General features: G+C 40.6%; 1 protein-coding gene across 4 annotated transcripts in view; it reads left to right on the top strand.

Annotated features, from left to right (window-relative positions):
- Positions 1 to 19,623, top strand: part of CAMK2B (calcium/calmodulin dependent protein kinase II beta) — a 231,134-nt gene that overhangs the window by 41,412 nt on the left and 170,099 nt on the right. For all 4 annotated transcript variants that reach the window (XM_084803857.1, XM_084803856.1, XM_084803858.1 and 1 more), the window contains exon 2: positions 5,278 to 5,372. In XM_084803857.1, coding sequence (XP_084659983.1) covers positions 5,278 to 5,372 — 95 coding nt within the window. The remainder of the gene's footprint in view (positions 1 to 5,277; positions 5,373 to 19,623) is intronic.

Genomic DNA, 19,623 nt, shown 5'->3' with positions numbered 1-19,623 from the left:
AACTTATGTTTCAAATATGTATTAAAATATATGTTGATATGAAGGACCCCCCCCCCCCCGAAAAATGAATTGGAACATCCACTGGTATGCAACGAGAAAACTACTGCAAATTGTTGCATGTCTATAAATTACTTCCTAAGCTGTCATTCTTTTATCTGCAGTGACTACAGTTTTGGAAAACTGTTCACAGAAGCTGTGTTTAGAGGCAGTTGTTTTTTTAGAGCTGATGTTGTAGTGCTGCCCTTGCCCATGGTATATATATGTTAATGTTTGTGTCCCACCATAGTGTCTGGATAAACAGGTTTTACAAGATTATGTAGCACTTTAAGCTGCATCGCAGAAACGGTGAAATGAGCTTCTGGAGGCATAACCACGCCAGATGAAATTGGCATATATGTTTTAGTGTGACTCACAGGCACATATTTATTATTAATAATAATTTTATTGTGTTGCTTTCATTACTCTATCAATTGTCCAGTAACCACAGAGTTCTCTGGGCAACATACAAGATTTAAACCAATTAAAATGACAATCCCAATAAAACACTGATCAGTAGCAGCAGCAAACCCCATAAAACAGAACAATCATTTCAAGAGATCAAACACAAATTCAGCAATAATCATAGACCCAGAAAATATTTGCAAAGCTAAAAACCCACCATGCTAAAATCACAGTGAAATGTGGAGATTAAAATATTAAATACATTATTTTTAAGGGCCTGGCGGGAAAAAAAAGATCTTCACCTGGAGGCACCGGGTGAGCTTGTCTGGGGAGGAAGTTTCACAATTGGGAGGGGCTTTCTGTCTTAGCCACCCATTGTATCTCAAGCTCTTCCATAGGGGCGCTTGAAGAAATACCTGCCTTGATTATCTTGGGGCCTCAGCAAGTACATATGGAAATATCCGATCCTTCCGATACTCCCAAGTAGGGATGGATGAATCTTTCAATTTTGGTTTCTCCCCATTTGTCATTTTTCCAGTCTTAAATCTGGTTCATCCCAAACTTTGGAGGAACAGCTGCAATTCGAAATTAAGAAAATTAAACACACACACACACACACACACACCACCCTCACTTTGCTATTGCACTTGTATCTTCATGAAGTTGTTGAAGCAGGATTGTGGCTTGTGCCATAATAGTGATAAGGGAGAAGCTGGTTCGGTTGTGCTGCAGAACAAGCTAGCTGTACAAAGCCCCCGCTGCATTGCTCCGGCCATGTGGAAGGTCTTTACACCAGCACTGCAAAATTCTGCTAGCTGCTTATAGTTGTGCAGGGACTCTCCAGCTGGTCAGAGTGATCCATGTGTGGTAAGCAGTTCTAAAATGTTGAGTCGTGCTTCAGTGGGTCAACTTCAGTGTCTCCAGCTCAACCAGTGGAGGCTGGTGGCTCCATTGTCAGTGGGGAGGTGAATCCACTCCAGGTTCAGTTAGTCAGAACTAGTCAGAACTCTAACAGAGCTATTCAAGGTGCTGAAGCACCTTGGATAGCTCCTTTAGAGTTCTGAATGAAACTCGGAGCAGATTCACTGCCCCACTGACATAGGAGCCACCACTCTCTACTGAGCTCAAGCAAACATGCCTACAACAGTAGGAACTTTTAAACAACTCCTACTGATTTGGGTTGAGTTGCAATTCATCAGTTATTTCAAAGCCTTGAAGGATCCTTGACAATATCTCAGGATGCTGAGCTCCCTCATATGAAGTGTGGCTCTACAGAATTGACATTTATGCATGGGTCAGACATTTTTACATTTGTGGGTGCTTTTGACTTGTGCTTGTTTCTGATTTCTATTATTTTTCAAATGAAGATGTGTGCAGGGCTTTGCAGTGTAGCTTTTTTGCATTATGGTAATGCTTTGAAATTTGGATGAATGTGTACATATGTGCATACATACTGCTGATCAGTTGCTGAACAGGTCTAGAGCAGTTATATAGTGCAGAAAGACAGAAGGGAATTTTATTTTGTTGTAATTGATATGCCTGGCATCATTATAGGGTTCTCCCTGCTCCCCCAAGTAAGGCTGCAATCCTATGCACACAGTTACAAAGGAGTAAATCCCACTGAACATAGTGGGACTTACTTCTCAGTAAACCTATGCTTTCTCATGTAGTAACTAGTTTACATCTACTTTGTCCACATGCAGTGGAATTACTCCTCGTTTGCACTTTTTAGTCCTTACTGTTCATACTAGGATGAGTGATCCCTTTGCCATGATTCAGAGAGGATAGAAGGTGTTGTGTGTGTGTGTTTAATTTATTATATATATATATATACACACACACACACACACACACACACGATGCTGTTGCAGTCTGCCACCTTATGTCAGGCTGTCCCAACCCGCCGGTTTGAAGACTGATGCTGTAGAAAACCACATGTCATTCTTATAGCTCTAGTGGTAGACTTTGCGACTACTGAAGAAAACACTGCAGTCTGGATGTAATTATATTATTTTGCTGAATTCATTTTAAAGCAGTTTGCTTATTTACAGACTGATCCTATGTATGTTTACTCAGAAGTAAGTCCTATTGAATCCAGTGAAGATACTGCCAAACTAAGTGTGCATAGGATGTATTAGTGAGCTAAGGGAGCAATCCTATGCATGTTTAGCTAGAAAAAAGTCTAGAGTCCTCCAACTCCCAGCATTCCTCAGCCAGCCATGCATAAGATTACAGCGTAAGCTAGTAACACTAAGCTAAAAATGTGTTAGTAAGGTAGTGCTACTTTGAGGAATAGAATACTGATACAAGTGCTTCATTTACATTTTTTCTTTTTCTTAATTGTTGCTCTTGCTTTATTTTTTATATAATCTTTTCTGTCCTATTCTCTGTGATACAATAAACACCCAAATCCTCTTTCGATAAAGACTGCATTGGTTTTCACCTGCTTTCACCCACTCCAAATCATAGAAGCACAGAAATAACAAGCAAAGACAACACAATTTCCTATTTTCATGTTTTGGACCATGCCATCAGTATTCTTATTTTGTATTGATTGTGTGCTCTGGATGTGTTTACTAAGCCTCTGGGTCGAGGTTTGCTGTGAATTGAAACAAACACACGGTGTGGATAAGTTTATCAATGGGTATTAAATGTGATGGCTAAATGAAACCTCTATATACATGGGCAGTATTTTATTTATAGTTGTATACCACCCTTCATCAAACTTAATTGCAGGTGGTTTAGCATAGCATTCAAAACAAAACTTACAATGACTAACTTAACTTTTAAGTCCCATTTATTTAACTGGGCCTACTACTCAAAGCATGTCTAAGTCTGGATCCAACCTAGTATAATTCTAATTCACTAATATGCTCAGGATGTCTCTGGTAAAAAGATGTTTGATGCAAGCTACAGTGGATGGCCATAATCTTCATATACATGTGACCTTCCACAGGAATCTGACTGGCTGCTGTTAAAAACAGAATTCTGGGCTGCATGGACTCCTGTCTGAACCAGCATGGCAGTTCTCACATTCTCTAAGATTCCCACTTACATGCAGATACAAAAAAACAATGTGTACCACCAGTGTCATCAAATATACCCTGTAGCTTCTGATCTTAACTATGACGTCAACGTATTTATAGTCCAACAACTTCCCTACTTGTTGGAATTATGGAATGAGTAATAGACAGCTGTTTGGAGTTGTTGACAGAAGAGCATCTGAGGTCACTGCTGAAGTTGTGTTCCATTCTGATGATCTGCAAATTGTAGAACTATACCTTCAGAAGCTCACTATCCCACATCAGAGTAGAATTACTTAGCCTAACAACCCCTGACAGATGTTTATGCAGCCTATTTTTAAAGCCTTTCAGTTGTGTGAAATCTGAAAAAACTCTATTTTTTTTATTTGAAAGCGAAGTGCTAAAGAGTGCTTCAGAAGAATTCCGAGACAAAAGCCAGATTTTGAACCTCTGAGGGAGGTTTGGAGGATGGCAACAATGGAGAGGGCCTTTTTGGTGGTGGTCCCCTGCTTATAGAACGTTTTTCCCAGTGAGGCTCCCCTACTGCCAATGTAGGCCTCTTTTCAGGGCCAGATTAAGATTTCCTTCCATTCCCATGAATTTGATGGCATATCATGGGCTATTTAATGCATCAACCAAATTGTTTATAGTTGTCACTCATGTTTTGTGAGGTGGTTGTATTTTAGTGGAAGATTACATAAACTGTTTTAAACTGTGTATATTTTAATTCTGTTATAAATCACCTTCGGTCTTTTTTTGAGAAAGGCATCTAAGAAATAAAAACAGTTGTTGCTGCTGCTGCTGCTGTTGTTGGTTTTAGATGGTAGGATTTTCATTTGTATTGATTTTATATTGTTTTTATGATTATATATGTATATGGATTTATTGTGAATTGTGCTATTGTGTAAACCACTTGAGAGGGTTGTATAGCCCTTAAAAGCAGTATATACATATTTGAAATAAAATAATACATTCTGTCTTTATATACTTACTGATTTATTCTGTTACCCAGTAGCCACAAAGGTTAAGATGATTAAAGTATATTTGAGCAAGCTGCAAATGACCATTTAACAAAAAAATGCTTCTTGTTCCTGAAAAGTTTGAAACCTTGTGGTAGGACTTTTTAGACATTTATAGAGACTAAATATCCTCTGATTCCTTGCCCCACCATGTACCCAAAGGAAGTTCTAATTGAACAAATTCAACAAGGGGGCTTTTTCTTTCTCTCCTTTTGTTTTCTCTCTTTTGCTCTCAGATGGGATGAGGGTGGCAGGATGGGTGGACTGAAAGGGGAAATTTGTTTATATTCAGTTATAGCCAGCAGCCATTCCGTCAGGCTGCAGACCAGAGGGAGAAATGAGAAGCAGGGCTGTTCAGTAGCCTCTGCTGTGAGACCAGCTGCCTTTGACTCTCATTCCCAACTACCTGGACTGTTTCCTTCTTAGCTAGTTGTGATCAGAACTGTAGCTTGCAAGAACTAGTGCCTGAGTTTGGTTTCCCCTCCGTCCTCCCTCCCCATCCCTTTTTCCTTGTGTGTTGTGTCTTTTAGTTTTTAAGTCTGAGAGCAGAGACTGTTTTAACTACCAATATTTGTAAGCCACTCTGGGAGCCTTTTGGGCTAAAGATTGGAATAAAAATGCATTAGAAATAAGTAGATATTGAAATTCTAACAAAATTGTTGCAAAATTGTACATTAAAAAAAAAGAAAAGATGAACTGGGGTACTGTTGTGAATATGTCAACAAGATTCTCCCAAAGTGCAGACATTAATCTCTCTTCCCTTTTCCCCTTTCTTTCTGATGCCCTTTTTTTAGAGGGGCTTTTTCAGTTGTGCGACGCTGTGTCAAACTCTGCACTGGACATGAATATGCAGCAAAGATTATCAACACCAAGAAGCTCTCGGCAAGAGGTAGGCTCAGTTTTCTTTCCACAACAGGCTGGACTTTCGAAGCCTCTGTTACAGGACAATTATCTGGTAGCAGTAGCAGCCCACTCACTTGTGACAACCACTTGTTGTATCAATCAGGAGAGACACAAGGTGCTGCAGTACTCAAAGAGGCAAACCGAATGTCAGGAATCATGAGATAATAGGTAGGAGATTTATTGGAAAAGACACAAGGCTGCTATAGATAGTGAGTGCAGTAATCACTGCCAGTCAAAAGGGGGGTGAGCGGACTGTAGAAAAGTTCTAATGAATAAAAGTTCTCTCCTTCATTGATTTTTTTTAAACTAGCTTGGAATTTTTCCTCATTGTAGTCAGAAGGGTAGGAGAGTTTTTGCCATTTCCCAAATATCGCTTTTGCCCTTGAGTCTTGAAATTTATGATGAGCTCAAAGGATGGAATATTTATACTTTATAGACTGGAACGAACAGGTTGGTGATGGAAATTTATATGTGGAAGGGAATATCTATGGGAATAATGAAGACAAAATGAAGGAAATGGAGTTTGCTGAAGCAGTGGTGCTGCAAGTGATTAACCCAGGCCTTGTGATAGTATTGCTGGGCAGTAAGTGAGGATGGGACTCATTAAGCCATGAAGAACTAATTTGAGAAAGTCTCTTAAGCAACAGTGAACTACCTCCCAGTGAGCTGTGAGCTGTTATACATGCTGTTTAAAAAGAAGGTTGGACATGAGAACCTAGGCATAGCCTTACTATTAATTTGGTTGTTCAAGATGGGAATGATAGTTACTTTTCTGACAAGCCAGTATGATTAATGAGTTTCTATATGTGTGGCCAATTTGTGCAGATTTTGGCACTAAGTCAAAGTAAGTAAATTTATAGGATTCATTTTTGGATGCAGAAATTAGGCTGTTGATGTGGTGGGTTTAGATCGTGTGCACATTTTGCTCACAGAGAACAATCTTGCAATGGAAGAGCTGTGTGTTTGCTCACACTTGGGCAAGCCAAATCTCATGATTAGTTTCAAGAACATAGGAAGCTGTGTTGTACTGAGTCAGACTTGCTACTCAGTCTAGCTCAGAATTGTGTACACTGACTGGCATTGTAGCAGATTTCCAGGATTTCAGGTAAAGGCCTTTCCCACCCCTACCTGGAGATGCTGGAGGTTAAACCTATAACGTTCTGGATGCAGAGCATGTGCTGTACCCTGCTGCCACGACATAATTGGTGTTAGCCTGAGAGCTTAAGGCTGCAGTTTTACAAACCCTTATGTGGGAGGAAGTCCCATTAATAGGACTTATTTTCAAGTAAACATGGATAGGGTTGGGCTTCATGTTTGCTATCCCCAAAGTGTGAAAGCATTCACTTGCACTTAGGGCTGTACCAATCCACTCCTGGAACCTCAGTACATTCTTGGCTTTTCAAAATGATGTGTACTGTATAGAGTCCAATTCTCCCATTAATTTTTGAAACACAGAGATCCATACTTCTGTATGAGGACCAAAATACATGCTTGCTTAGCCAGTTCCAAATCCATTTCATTCATATATTTTCATATACATATGAAACCTCTGTGTGTGACTTCATATGAGAATTGATTCTCTGTTTCTGGCAAAATTATTATAAGGTCATGACTATGGATCTGATGTAACTGTAACAATGACTTTTTTATTAGGCAAATGGTGTTCAGAGATAATAAATTGTACTGAAGGAGGATTCTTAGCGTAGCAGTCACAATGTAATTTAACACCACAATCCTATGAGGGTTGCATCCAAATGTAGGCATGTGCAACTGGGCTAGCAGAAGCAGATTTCCCCACCCCTCCTCCAGATGGGCAGTCTTTCCAGCACCCTGAAAATGCTAAACAGAGGGTCAGGGGTTCCTGCTGAATGGGGTGAGCTGAGATGCAAGAGAGGGGATCCCCTAAAATCAGGCAGAGGCACCTTCTGCGAGTGGAGCCTTTCTGTCAAGGGAAGACAGATCCTGGATCCAACCTACTACATTACTAGTTTAGCAACTACATTCAGAGTAGTACATTGAGCAATACAGAACATTTATTTATTATTTAAAATATTTATAGGCCACCTTTCAGGGGACGAGCCCTTGCAAGGTGGCATACAGCAATAGAAAGCATATAATAAAATTCATAATAAAAAAATTGATGAGGTGATAAAAAGCAGCAAACACTCCTCAAAACAAGAAGCACTAGTATAAGGCAGAACCCGCAACACAACTGTGGCTATAATCAAGTCTGATAAAACATAATCAGGAGAAGGCTGGTGTAAAAAAGTAAGTCTTCAGGGCTTTCTTAAAAGCCCGCAGTGATAGAGCCCAGTGGACCTCTGATGGCAACTTGTTCTAGAGGTGTGGGACCACTGTGGAAAAGGCCCTTTCTCATGTACTCACCCTCGCAGGTGAGCAAGTGAGAAGGGCTTCTTTTTACTGATCTTAAAGTATGAGCAGGCTGATAAGGGTGAAAGCAGTCCTTCATGTAATTTAGTTCCAAACCATTTAAGGCTTTAAAGGTCAAACCAGGAATTTATATTGGGCTCAGAAAGAAACTGGTGCAGTATAGGCGATATATGATCTGATCACCTTGCTCCCATCAACACTCAGGAGGCCACATTCTGCACCAGCTGAAGTTTCTGGACTGTCTTCAAAGGCAGCTCCATGTGCAGCAAAGAATACATTACTACTGGCCTCAGTTTTTGTGGGTTCATGTTGTGGCTGCCTGCCATCATTTTTTTCTCACCATAGTCAATCACTTGCATAGAATTTTGCTGCTTCTGGTGAATTGTAACTGCGTTATGTGGCCTTTATTTGTTTTCCGTAGACTTCTCAATCTTCTTTTACAATACAATCAAAATTTGTGCTCTTCATGTCTCCCTGTACTACATCTGGCCAGATCTCTTTTTCATTCTGTTCGTTGCATCCTTTTTGTTGAGTAAAACAAAAGGAAAAATACCTGGTCACACACAGCACCACATCTGACATTTTTAAACTGTTAGAGGTTTTACATTATTAACATAGGGAGAGGCTAAGAAAAGAGTTTAGGAGAAAAGCTGTGATCTTTAAGTATTAAGAAACTGCTAGGGATTTAGGGAGTTCTAGTTAGTTTCCCTGGGATGGTTTGTATGTTTCTGGTTAATCTGCTTCCAAATCTTTGAAAAATATTCAGAGTTTTTCTGCAACAATGAGAACAAAAAGCATTTCCTTCACTAAATAACATAAGCCACCCATGGTCTAGAAGAGGTTCCATGGGCTTCTCAATTGATATTGCACCATATTAATCTGCCTATAATTCTACGGACACCTCTGTTTTATACAATTCTGTCACGTGATATAGGTGGAGCTACATGATCAGGATAGTTCTATCCCTTTTTTGTCAGCAAACTGGAGACATGATAGAGGTTCATACAGTGGTGCATGGGGTAGAGAAAGTGGGTAATGAGAACTTTTTCTCCCTCTTCCATAACATTAGAACTTGAGTCATCCAATGGAATGGATTGGCAGTAAATACAGGATAGAGAAAATAAATTTCTTCACACAATTCATAATTAACTTATGCAGTTCACTGCTGCAAGATGTTGTGATGGCCACTAGCTTAGATCAAAGGTAGGCAACCTTTTTGGACCAATGGGCACCTTTGGCAACTTGAGAAACTGTCCTGGGCACCACCACAAAGTGGGCATGCTGCAGATGAAAGCATTGGCCTGCCACCACCATGTTCATTTCTGAACAATGTCTCTGAGCCCTGTGTGTAGGCCACAGGTATTCATGGGAAAAGAAGATGGGAGCAGCTAGAGGCCTCACTTTGCTTTGAAGCAATCCTAGCTGCTGCAAGTAAGAAGTTTTTTAAAAGTAAAAATTAGGAGGGGTGGGGCAAGTGTCCAGCAGGGCACTGGTGCCCACGGGCACCATGTTCCCTACCCATGGTTTATACAAATGCATAAGATAGGCCCATCAAAGGCTATAGGCTGTGAGTGCCATTGCTTAAGCCTTACATAGTCAAAACAGCACTGAACATCCACAAGAGTGAGATATCAGCAAACTTGATTGGAGAAGTACAAAAAAAACCTTTTGGAGAAAAAACTAAGGGGAGAACCTCAAAACACTTCAATGAGGACTGAGTGCACTTGGTGGCAACAGAATACTGAATGACTGGGATAGAGGCTAGCGGGGATGGGCAGATGGAAAACTTGGGGGGCAGGAGGAAGGAGTAGAATGGAATTGCTGGAATCCTAAACAGGAAGCACTGTGCTGCAACCTTTTGTTAGAGGTCCCACCTGTCAATTGCTCAGGGAGACTTGCCTTAGTTTTTCAGGTCAATGGCTTGAAGATAAATTGGAGGCAGAATGTAGGTATGGTTACTAAATTGCTAATTAGATTAGTGGGGTTTAGATGCAGGAGAGAGATTGCAACTGAGATTACTGAGTTTAGTGAGGAGCTGATTAGAAAGTGACAAGACTGAAGCATTTAAAAGGAGCTCAAGTTTATTATTGGGCTAAACTGTGAGACCACAGAAACTGGCAGGGGTTAAGTCAATGAGGCATAGAGTGTTTGTAAGTAGCATTTAAGGAAGGGCATTATGGCCAGAGTAGAGAATAGCTATAATAGGATGCAGATAAGGTATTGGAGTCAAGTAGTGTTAATGCACATAAGCTGGAGTGGGATGATGGTACTGACAGTGAAATCCACACAGGCCTGCTCAGGATCAGGGGGGAATTTGAAAAACAAGGCCAAACCTGTCATTGTGTTCTGTTTCTGTCATTTTCTCACACTGGATCAAGGCAGGTGTGTTGTATTCAGGCATAGTAAATTAACTGTGCACTTTCCCCATGAGTACAGAACTCCCTTGAGACTAGAAGCCAAAGTACATTTTACATTAATTGCATAGTGTGTAGCTCAGGGTTATCTTTTTATTTACTCTAGTGTAAATATGTGTAACATGCTCTGGGAGAGGATTAAGACTTCACCCCCACTGGTCTTTCTTCCAGTTCCCCCACCCCCGCATGTGGGGAGGGTTAATAAAACGAAAAAAGCTTCTGTTGATGCCAATGGAGATTTTTTTTTTTTTGGCAACCTCCCCCGTGGGAGGGGGATTGTGGGGGCAGAAATGGTGGTGGGAGAAAAAGGTTTAATCCTCTGTCCCAGAGTCCATCCCAGAGTGAATTAGGGCTGTGAGTGCTTACACTGGAGTAAATCGAAAGAAAACCCTCAGCTACATGCTATGCGATTCACACAACAAGTACTTATGGCAGGACAATATGTGACCCGCAGGCCACATGTGATGCCGTCACCCCCCAGTGTGCCCCACCTCCCTAAGACCCCCCACATTCTGAAAAAAGATAAAACAATTTTTTTTACAGAAAATATGCCATCCAGAGCACTAGAGTACCAAAAAGGACAAATCTAGCTTCTTTTCAAGCTAGAGTTGACCTTTTGTCATTCCATAGTGCTCCAAAAGCCATTGTTTCTATTTTTTTAAAGTTCATTTTGGGGGGTCACCTGGCAGACTGTGACCCACGTGGGAGGGATTCTGGGGGGGGGGAACATCCCCCAGACCTCCTAAAGTTGCCCACCCTTGCTCCAAGAGAAACCCTGTAGTACGCCCATGTTAGGAGCCCTGCCAGGGAAACCCTAAAAACCCTGTTGTGGATTTCTGGTCAGGATTTGAGTTGTTTTGTGCTGCTTTTAAAATTTTAATATTTTATGTGTGCATTTCATGGGATTTCTATGTTATTTCTGCGAAACAACATGTGAAGGCATTTCTGCCCTGAGAGGTGGCATATAATAAAATAAATACTTGTTTTTTTAATGAACAAATCAGTTAAGTAACCAACACCTGTATGGAACCTGAGTTCAGTAGTGGGAGTCCTGGGGGTGGGTGGGTGAGGAAAGAATGGTACTACTGTTTGAAGTTGAGGGGGAGACATTTGGCTTGAAGGTAGAACATGAAGTTTTTTCTCGTTCCTTGTCTTGTCATTAGAGATCAGATTGGTGGATACCCATGGCAGGATCTTTTCAGTGGTAGCACCAGTATTGTTTGTTTAATGTATTTATACTCCACATTTCAGGGTAAGCCATCTGAAGACAATAAACTATAGAATTTTAAATACAGTTATAAAAAACCACAAACTAAATTTGGAATACCCCTCCTCTGAGATCTGCCAGATCCCCCCCCCATTTTTTTAGTATTTAGATGATTATTGAGAATTTGTTCTGTTTCAGTGAACCTTTGCTTTTTGAGTTTTTCTGCCATTTGCTATGTACAGGTTTTAACCTGCTGTTTCGGATTTAGTTTTATCTGCTGCTGTTTCATACTGTTTAGTTTTCATGATGACTGCATTTTATATATGTTTTAATTGCCTTACTGATTTTAATCCTGTAAACTGCTTTGTGACCAAAAGGCAGGATGAAAATAAATCAAATTGAATGAAATGAAAGAAGTGAAGGAATTTCTAAATAATAAGTTTAGGAATAGGAAAACTGAACGATGGAAATTAACAGCTTTGTAATCTTTATGTTAGAAAGGCTTAAAGTAAAGGTTATAATTTGTGATACCTCAACTTAGTAGATTTCTTAGATTATTTTATTTATGCAGTAATCCACAGTTTTTCCTCTTCAAGTTCTGAGCCTCATTCAGTAGGGGCTAATTGTGGTGCTGTGAGTGAATGTCCTAGAGGTGTTTGAAATATACTTTATGCAGAAGAAAGAAAGAAAGAAAGAGAAATGGCTAATGAGATAACTGTTTGAATTTAATTCTTATGAACTACATTCCTTGCTTTTATGTTTACCATAGCTAATGTAAATAAGAAACGTCTGTGGCCAAAACACATAGGAGAGATGATTTTCAGTTTCGTTCACAGGTTCTATGTCATGATAGATTTAGAATGAACTTTGCACAGATTGTTTCTTATTGTGTTCCTTATTCTTTGTGTGCACTGGTAGGACATTTCCCAACCATCATGTCTTTGTCTACTAAATGCATAGTTGTGTGGGATCTGGGCATCTTCCTTTGATGAAGTTCTTTTGGGAAGGACTATAGCTTAGTGGTGGACTGCTTGCCTTGCAGGCAAAAAGTCCCTGGTCCAATCCTTGGCATCTCGCAAGTAAGGTTGGTGAAGACTCCTCTCTGAAAAGCTAAAGAGCTGCTGCCGCTCTATGTAGACAGAGCTAGAATGCACAAATGATCTGACTGGGCATAAGGCAGTGTCCTTTGAAACCTAGGGTAAGCAAATGCGGTGTGGAATATAGCTGTGTAAATATTGCAGGCACCTGCTGGATGGTGCCCATGTCATCACCAGCAATGAGGTTTATAACTCTTCCTTCTTAAGCCCTATTCAGGCATTCCATCATTGTGTTCGTCACCTTCTACTCTTGGAGGGCAACTGTCTGTAGAGGAGAATCTCCTGTATTGATGGAGGCTCTACACGCAAGCCAGAATACAGTTTTTCTAAGTTGGGAACTGAATGTTCCCTCCATCCTGCTGTAGCACTTGGATGTGCTTGTGTAACAAACAAAAATGAAAAAGGCATGAACACCAATAAGGCTACTGTTTCCCCGCCATCGGTGTCCTGCCATTTTGTGGATCTTGTTCTCTTTGTTTACTGTGCACTCACCTCTCCACAACAAAAGCTTGCCTTACCCATGTTATCAGGAAAAAGTTCATCTGTTAAATTTTGGTGTGTCATGGCCAACCTAAATACTATATGGGACTTCCCTGATCAAGATTGCCCTCTTTCTTTTAAAGTAATTAGCATCCTCATGCAGCTATTTTTAAAATAGGGAAATGGCATTGCCAGGGTGGGGGTGGATGGATTGAGTTAATCCTTTCCCCTTGATGCCATTCAGTCCCCTTCTCAAAGTTGGTATTAGCTCCACAGGGGAAAACATGATGGTACCTGTACGATTTCCCCTGTGACACTAATAACAGCTTGGAGGTGGATTTAGATTGGAGAAACCATGCAGAAGGGAAAGGTTAACAGCCCTCCACCCCCACTTTCAGGTTCTATGGCTCTTCTTCAGGTCGGGTGTTAAACAATGCAATGAAGTGGGGTGGGGATAAAGCAGGATATATTAGACCCCACCCACCCTGCCACCGATGCAATGAATATGAACTTGAGCACGCTCCGGGAGAGAGCGCAGGACAGGAAGGCCTGGCGTGCTATGGTCCATGGGGTCACGAAGAGTCGGACACGACTGAACGACTGAACAACAACAACCCTGCCACCAAATTGTAGAAATCTTAAGTTACAGTACAGGAGCAATTATACAGACTTGATTGTGTCAAATATATTTCAGTTTCCACCAAGACCTGCTGGGACTAAGAAACAACAGTGCCTTCTCCATTTCAAAAATATAAAAACCAACCATTACTGGAGACAGACCCAAACATTCCATTTTAAGACCGTTGGAAGTTGCATGCTTTGGGGCTTTTCTCTCAGTTTTTTCCACCCCAACCCGCCTTGTTGTTTTGCTCAACATCCAGCCTGAGGAAGAGATGTGGGGAACCTCAAAGCTATGTCATGACCCTGTGACATATTAATTGGTTCCAACAAAGGTATTGACATAATGCTACTTTCAGACTTAACATAAGAAAAGCAGGTTTTCTAAATAAAAGGCTGCTGTTTTCTTTGGCTGTTGTTCCAATGGTAGAATAACCTCTTAAAAATGTATTCCTTGTATGTACTTCACATTTGCCTAAGTTCAGTTTCGACCCACTGGCCTTTCATTTGTTTTTGAATCAAATAATTGTGACCGTGAAAAATCTCTGTTACAATCCAAATCATGTCTTGGCCTTCTATTGCACAAGCTAAATTGTCATTGCTATCACTATAAGATATATTTCCAGCACAGAAAGAATCCATTTAAATCACTTCTGGATCTTTTCCAGGTTTGGGTCCCCACTCTCTTTTTTTCCTTTTCATTTCTTCATTTGAAACTTAAGCCTGAATTTTTTTTAACAGAGTTGATTTAGTTCACTGGTACCGCTTAGCAGCAGAATGTGGTGTATTTTGGAAGCATGACGTTGCAGCAAAAGCATCAAAACAGCAAGGAATTACGGGCCAATTAGCAAGTTATTGATCCTGTTCTGAACACTAGAAAAACGTGATACAAGGCTCAGTCAATCCTATGCCCACCAAACAGCGTCTGGGGACGGGACAGGACATAGGATTGTTTGGTTTCCTGGGTCCAATTTCCTGGCTCTGACCTCAGAGCCAGGAAATTGCACTCCCCCCCCCCTCAAAGCTGGTGAGGAGAGAACCATGCAGACCACCTCTCAGTGCTTGGAAAATGGAGCATGGAGACAAGGAAAAGAGGGCGTTTCCAGGGGAGGAGACTGGGGCGGCAGCCATATGATAAATCCCATGGCTGCCCCAGCCTCTTCTAAGAACCAATATACAGTGATGGTTAGCCACAAAAATGTTTTTTGGGGGAAATGATGTCATCAAACAATCCTGAATCTGTTTTTTTTATGAAGATACAAGAAGTACAAAGAAATACAGAACTTCATGGGATTTTTGTTGTTGATCCACTCTTTCACATTTATCCTATTTATTGAGGCGTTATGGTCACGTAAAAGCATACCAGCTCACTGAGAAATGAGCATCCTCCAAGGCTTGAAGCAGGAGCTCTAGCCCCATCCATACTAGTTGTTTTCTCCATTATTAACACTATTCACTGTAATGTTTAAAAGTCCATTTTTCCCTAGCTGTTCTAGAATCTGGAACAGTTCTTACCCAGATTTTATTTAGGGTTCAGTCTCCCTCTCCTTCTCTCTCCACAAGCTAGATCTGATCAGTCAGCCATGAAAAATACAGGACTCAATTTTAGTATTAGTTTGATACTGAAGTTTTTGTAATAAAACTCTCATTTGACCATTTTTCTGGTGAATGCACAATCTTTGCAGAGGTGAACTAATTCTTGCACTATTGTTTCACCTAATGCAGAAGACTGTGATTTGGTTGATGATGATGTATAATCCCAGCAAAATCCACTCTGTGGACTGCTGCCACTATCATCCTCATCATCATCTCCTGTTTTCTGTAGCCTGATGAAACTTAATAGGCTTGTCATTTGCACAGGCCCTTAGTCCCTGCAGAGGTGAGTGTACCTGTGGGGTGTGGAATTCATGTCCATTTCACCAAAGTTTTAAAAAATAGTAGTGGTCTGCACTCATGCACTTTTTTTTAAAATCCTCCTACTCTTCAGAGTGGGGTTTCATTTTTTGTAGGTATCCACTTTGCAAACATCATCTCTGTGTCATCTTTGCCTTCCTTTTTCCCAACAAAGTAGAGGTAGCCAGAAGCTTAGAGGGTGAGCGAAACACAGAAAGTAAGTGGTGGAGAAAACCTATCTGTAGCATAATGACATTGGTCAAGAGTAGGTGGGGAACTAGAGAGGAAGGAGAGCTACTATGAACTAGGAATGGATGGATCTGTCAATTTTGGTTTCTCTCAGTATCTCATTTTTCCAATCTTAAGTTTGGTTCGTCCCAAACTTAGATGATTTTTTAAAAAGTTCATTCATTTAAAAAAAGTTTGCATAGAAATTCATATAGAGGTTTGTGCACGTTTCTCCTAAATGCATTTTTGTACACATTTTTGCCTAATTTATTTTTGATTAACATTTATGTACTGCCTTACTTGCTAAAAAGCCACCAAGTTGGTATACTATAATGTAAAACAATAAAACCTTAAAACAATAAAATCTTAATAAAACAATAAAAACAAAAACAGTAAAACTACACATTTTAAAAGGCTAAATTAAAAAGATGAGCCTTTATACCCTGTCGTACCCTTTCTAAAAGCCAAAAGAGTGGGTGGGGGGCAGTTATAGGGGGCACATTCCATAATTTGGGGGCAACACAGGAGAATGTCCTTTTGCAAAATACACACTTTTTTGCAAGCAACTTTCCTAATATAATGCATTTTTAATGTTATTTTCATCCTGAACTTTGAGATTTTAAAAAATGCACATGAAAATCTGTATGAACTTTTGTGTACACTTTCCCCTAATATACACATTTTTGTATGCATTTTGTAATTGGAGAAATCCGTTGCAAAATTTAGAGAAGTGGAAATTTTGAAGGATAACTGAGTTTCAGTTTGCAAAGTGGTTTGAAAGTGTGGAATTAGGAAGTGAACTGAACAAATTTCTCCCCCATTGCAACCATGATCGTGGCTCTGTGGCCGTCTTATCTTTCCTCCCTCTTTCCTTGCTGCTCCTTTCAGCTGTGGGGACTAGGGAAAGTGCTATTACTGCTGAGCAGGGTTAGCACTGCTATAGTGCTAGTTTAGGATTACACTATACATACCTCCTGCTTTTTTGGTTGCCATCTGGAAGGACTCTTTGTATTTAGAATTCTGTTTTTTAGTAGTTTCGTGAGGCTGCAGTCCTATGCACATTTTCCAGGGAGTAAGCACTATTGAACACTGTGGGATTTCCTTCTGAATAAACATACATAGGATTGCTATGTGAGAATCTCTTTCAGATTTGGCTGTGTATAAAACCTTCAAAAATTGCAATTTACATTTACTCCATAGAGACTTTTTTTAAAAATAGAAGACTGTTACTAGGACATATCATCGCTCACTCCTAGCACCTGATAATCTATGAAAAAGTTTAAAAGCACTAGTCCCAAGGGCCTGGGGGAATTCTACTGTTTATATCCCTCCATCCTGAAAATGGTCCATTTCCTTTCTGTTCTTTAACCATTTATCGATGGACCTCTTCTCTTACTCTATAACTGCCAGGTTTGCTCATGAATTGGACTGATTTTTTCAGGAAGGGAGTCTGAGGAACTGAGGCAAATAGTGGTGACAAAAGATGAAGTTCTCAACCTTACTGACAAATTGAAAGTTAATGAATCGCCTGGCCCAGATGTTATCCATCCTAAAGGTTTTAAAGAACTCAAATACGAAATTGCTGATCTTCTAACCAAAATATGCGACATGCCCCTAAGGTCAGCCTGTATACCAGAGGACTGGAAGATGGCCAATGTAACACCAATTTTCAAAATCAAGGGGGATCCGGGAAATTACAGACCAGTTAGCTTAACGTCTGTTCTGGTTAAAGTGGTTGAAGGCATTATTAAAGATAAAATTAGTAAACATATAGAAGGACAAGCCCTGCTGAAAAAGAATCAACATGGCTTCCATAAAAGTAAGTCCTGTCTCACTAACCTTTTAGAGTTCTTTGAGAGTGTCAGTAAACATGTAGACAGGGGTGATCTGGTAGACATTGTTTACTTGGACTTCCGAAAGGCTTTGACAAAGTCCCTCCCCAAAGACTCCTGAGCAAACTTAACAGTCATGGAATAAGAGGACAGGTCCTCTTATGGATCAGTAACTGGTTAAAGAACAAAGCAGAGAGTAGGAATAAATGGTAAATTCTCCCAGTGGAGGGAAGTAAATAATGGCATCCCAAAGGGATCTTTATTAGGACCAGTGCTTTTCAACCTGTTCATAAATGATTTGGAATTAGGAGTGAGCAGTGAAGTGGCCAAGTTTGCAGATGATACCAAATTATTTAGGGTGGTTAAAACAAAAAGGGATTGTGAAGAGCTCCAAAAGGATCTCTCCAAATTGTGAGAATGGGCATCTAAATGGCAAATGCAGTTTCAGTTGACATAGACATAGAATCGTAGGGTTGGAAGGGGCCTACAAGACCATTGAGTCCAACCCCCTGCTCAATGCAAGAAGCCTGATTCCCAGGCGGTCTCCCATCCAAGTACTAACCAGGGCTGACCCTACTTAGCCAATGTAAACAAGTGTAAAGTGATGCACGTTGGGGCAAAAAATTCCAACTTCAAGCGTGATGGGATCTGAGCTAGTGGTAACTGACCAAGAAAGAGATCTTGGGGTTGTGGTGGACAGCTCAATGAAGATGTCAACCCAGTGTGCAGCCGCTGTAAAAAAGGCAAGCTTCATGTTAGGCATAATTAGAAAAGGGATTGGGAACATCATACTTCCCCTATACAAATCTATGGTGCAACCACACTTGGAATACTGTGTACAGTGCTGGTCACCACACCTAAAAAAAGATATTGTAGAGCTGGAAAAGGTGCAGAACAGGGCAACTAAAATGATCAAGAGGCTGGAGCACCTCCCCTATGAGAGAAGGTTACAACAGCTGGGATTGTTTAGCTTGGAAAAAAGGAGGGTAAGGGGAGACATGATAGAGGTCTACAAAATTATGCATGGTGTGGAGAATGTGGATAGGGAGACTTTTTTCCCCCTCTCCCCAAATACTAGAACCGTGGGTCATACTATGAAGCTAATTGGTGGGAGATTCAGGACAGATAAAAGGACGTACTTCTTCACACAGCGCATAGTTAAACTATGGAATTTGCTACCACAGGAAGTAGTGATGGCCACCAGTTTGGATGGCTTTAAAAGGGGGTTAGACAAATTCCTGGAGGAAAAGGCTATCAATGGCTACTAGTCTTGATGGCTATGTGCTACCCCTAGTACCAGAGGCAGTGAGCCTATGTACACCAGTAGCTGGGGAACATGGATGGGAGGGTGCTGTTGCACTCATGCCCTGCTTGTGGGTTCCTAGTCAACAGCTGGTTGGCCACAGTGTGAATAGAATGCTGGACTAGATGGACCCTTGGTCTGATCCAGCATGGCTCTTCTTTTGTTCTTATGTTCCTACATGTTTGCTGATTCTCAAAGAACTTTAAAAGGTGAGTGAGACAGGACTTAACCTTTGTGGAAGCCATGCTGATTCTTCTTCAGCAAGGCTTGTCCTTCTCTATGCAGCTAACTGGCCTGCAATTTTCTGGATGCCCCCTGGATCGCTTTTTGTTTGTGTATAGCAAAACTAATAACACTTTAAATAAAAATGGGTATTTGTATACATAGGAAAATCTAGTGCAACAGATTAATGCTTGTAGCTCCCTGCCATCTCCTCTGTCATGCCTGGATGCAGCTCCAGCTTCATCCCCATCCTCCTGCAGAACCCACATCCTCCAGCAGACATTTTATTGTGTTTTAATTGATATGAGCCTCTTTGGGAGCCAATGCTTAGCTGAAAATCAGGATAAAACTACAAGAAATAATCCTGCTGAATAAGATCTGTCACAACTGAATTATAGCACAGTAGTGCAGTGAATGAAAGGGTATCTGTTAGAGTGGGACCTCTCCTGTATTTACTAGACATGCTGAAAGGGTGAGTATGGATAGTTTTTTTTTAAATTTTCAACACAATCCTATGAATATTTACTCAAATGTAAGCTCTATTGAGTTCAG

This window comes from Heloderma suspectum, chromosome 6 (assembly GCF_057233095.1).
Source record: "Heloderma suspectum isolate Gila_16-S chromosome 6, 16-S_ref, whole genome shotgun sequence".
Classification (NCBI taxonomy): Eukaryota; Metazoa; Chordata; class Lepidosauria; order Squamata; family Helodermatidae; genus Heloderma; species Heloderma suspectum.
The sequence above is the reverse complement of the archived record's forward strand: the minus strand, read 5'-3'. Positions and strand labels throughout refer to the sequence as shown.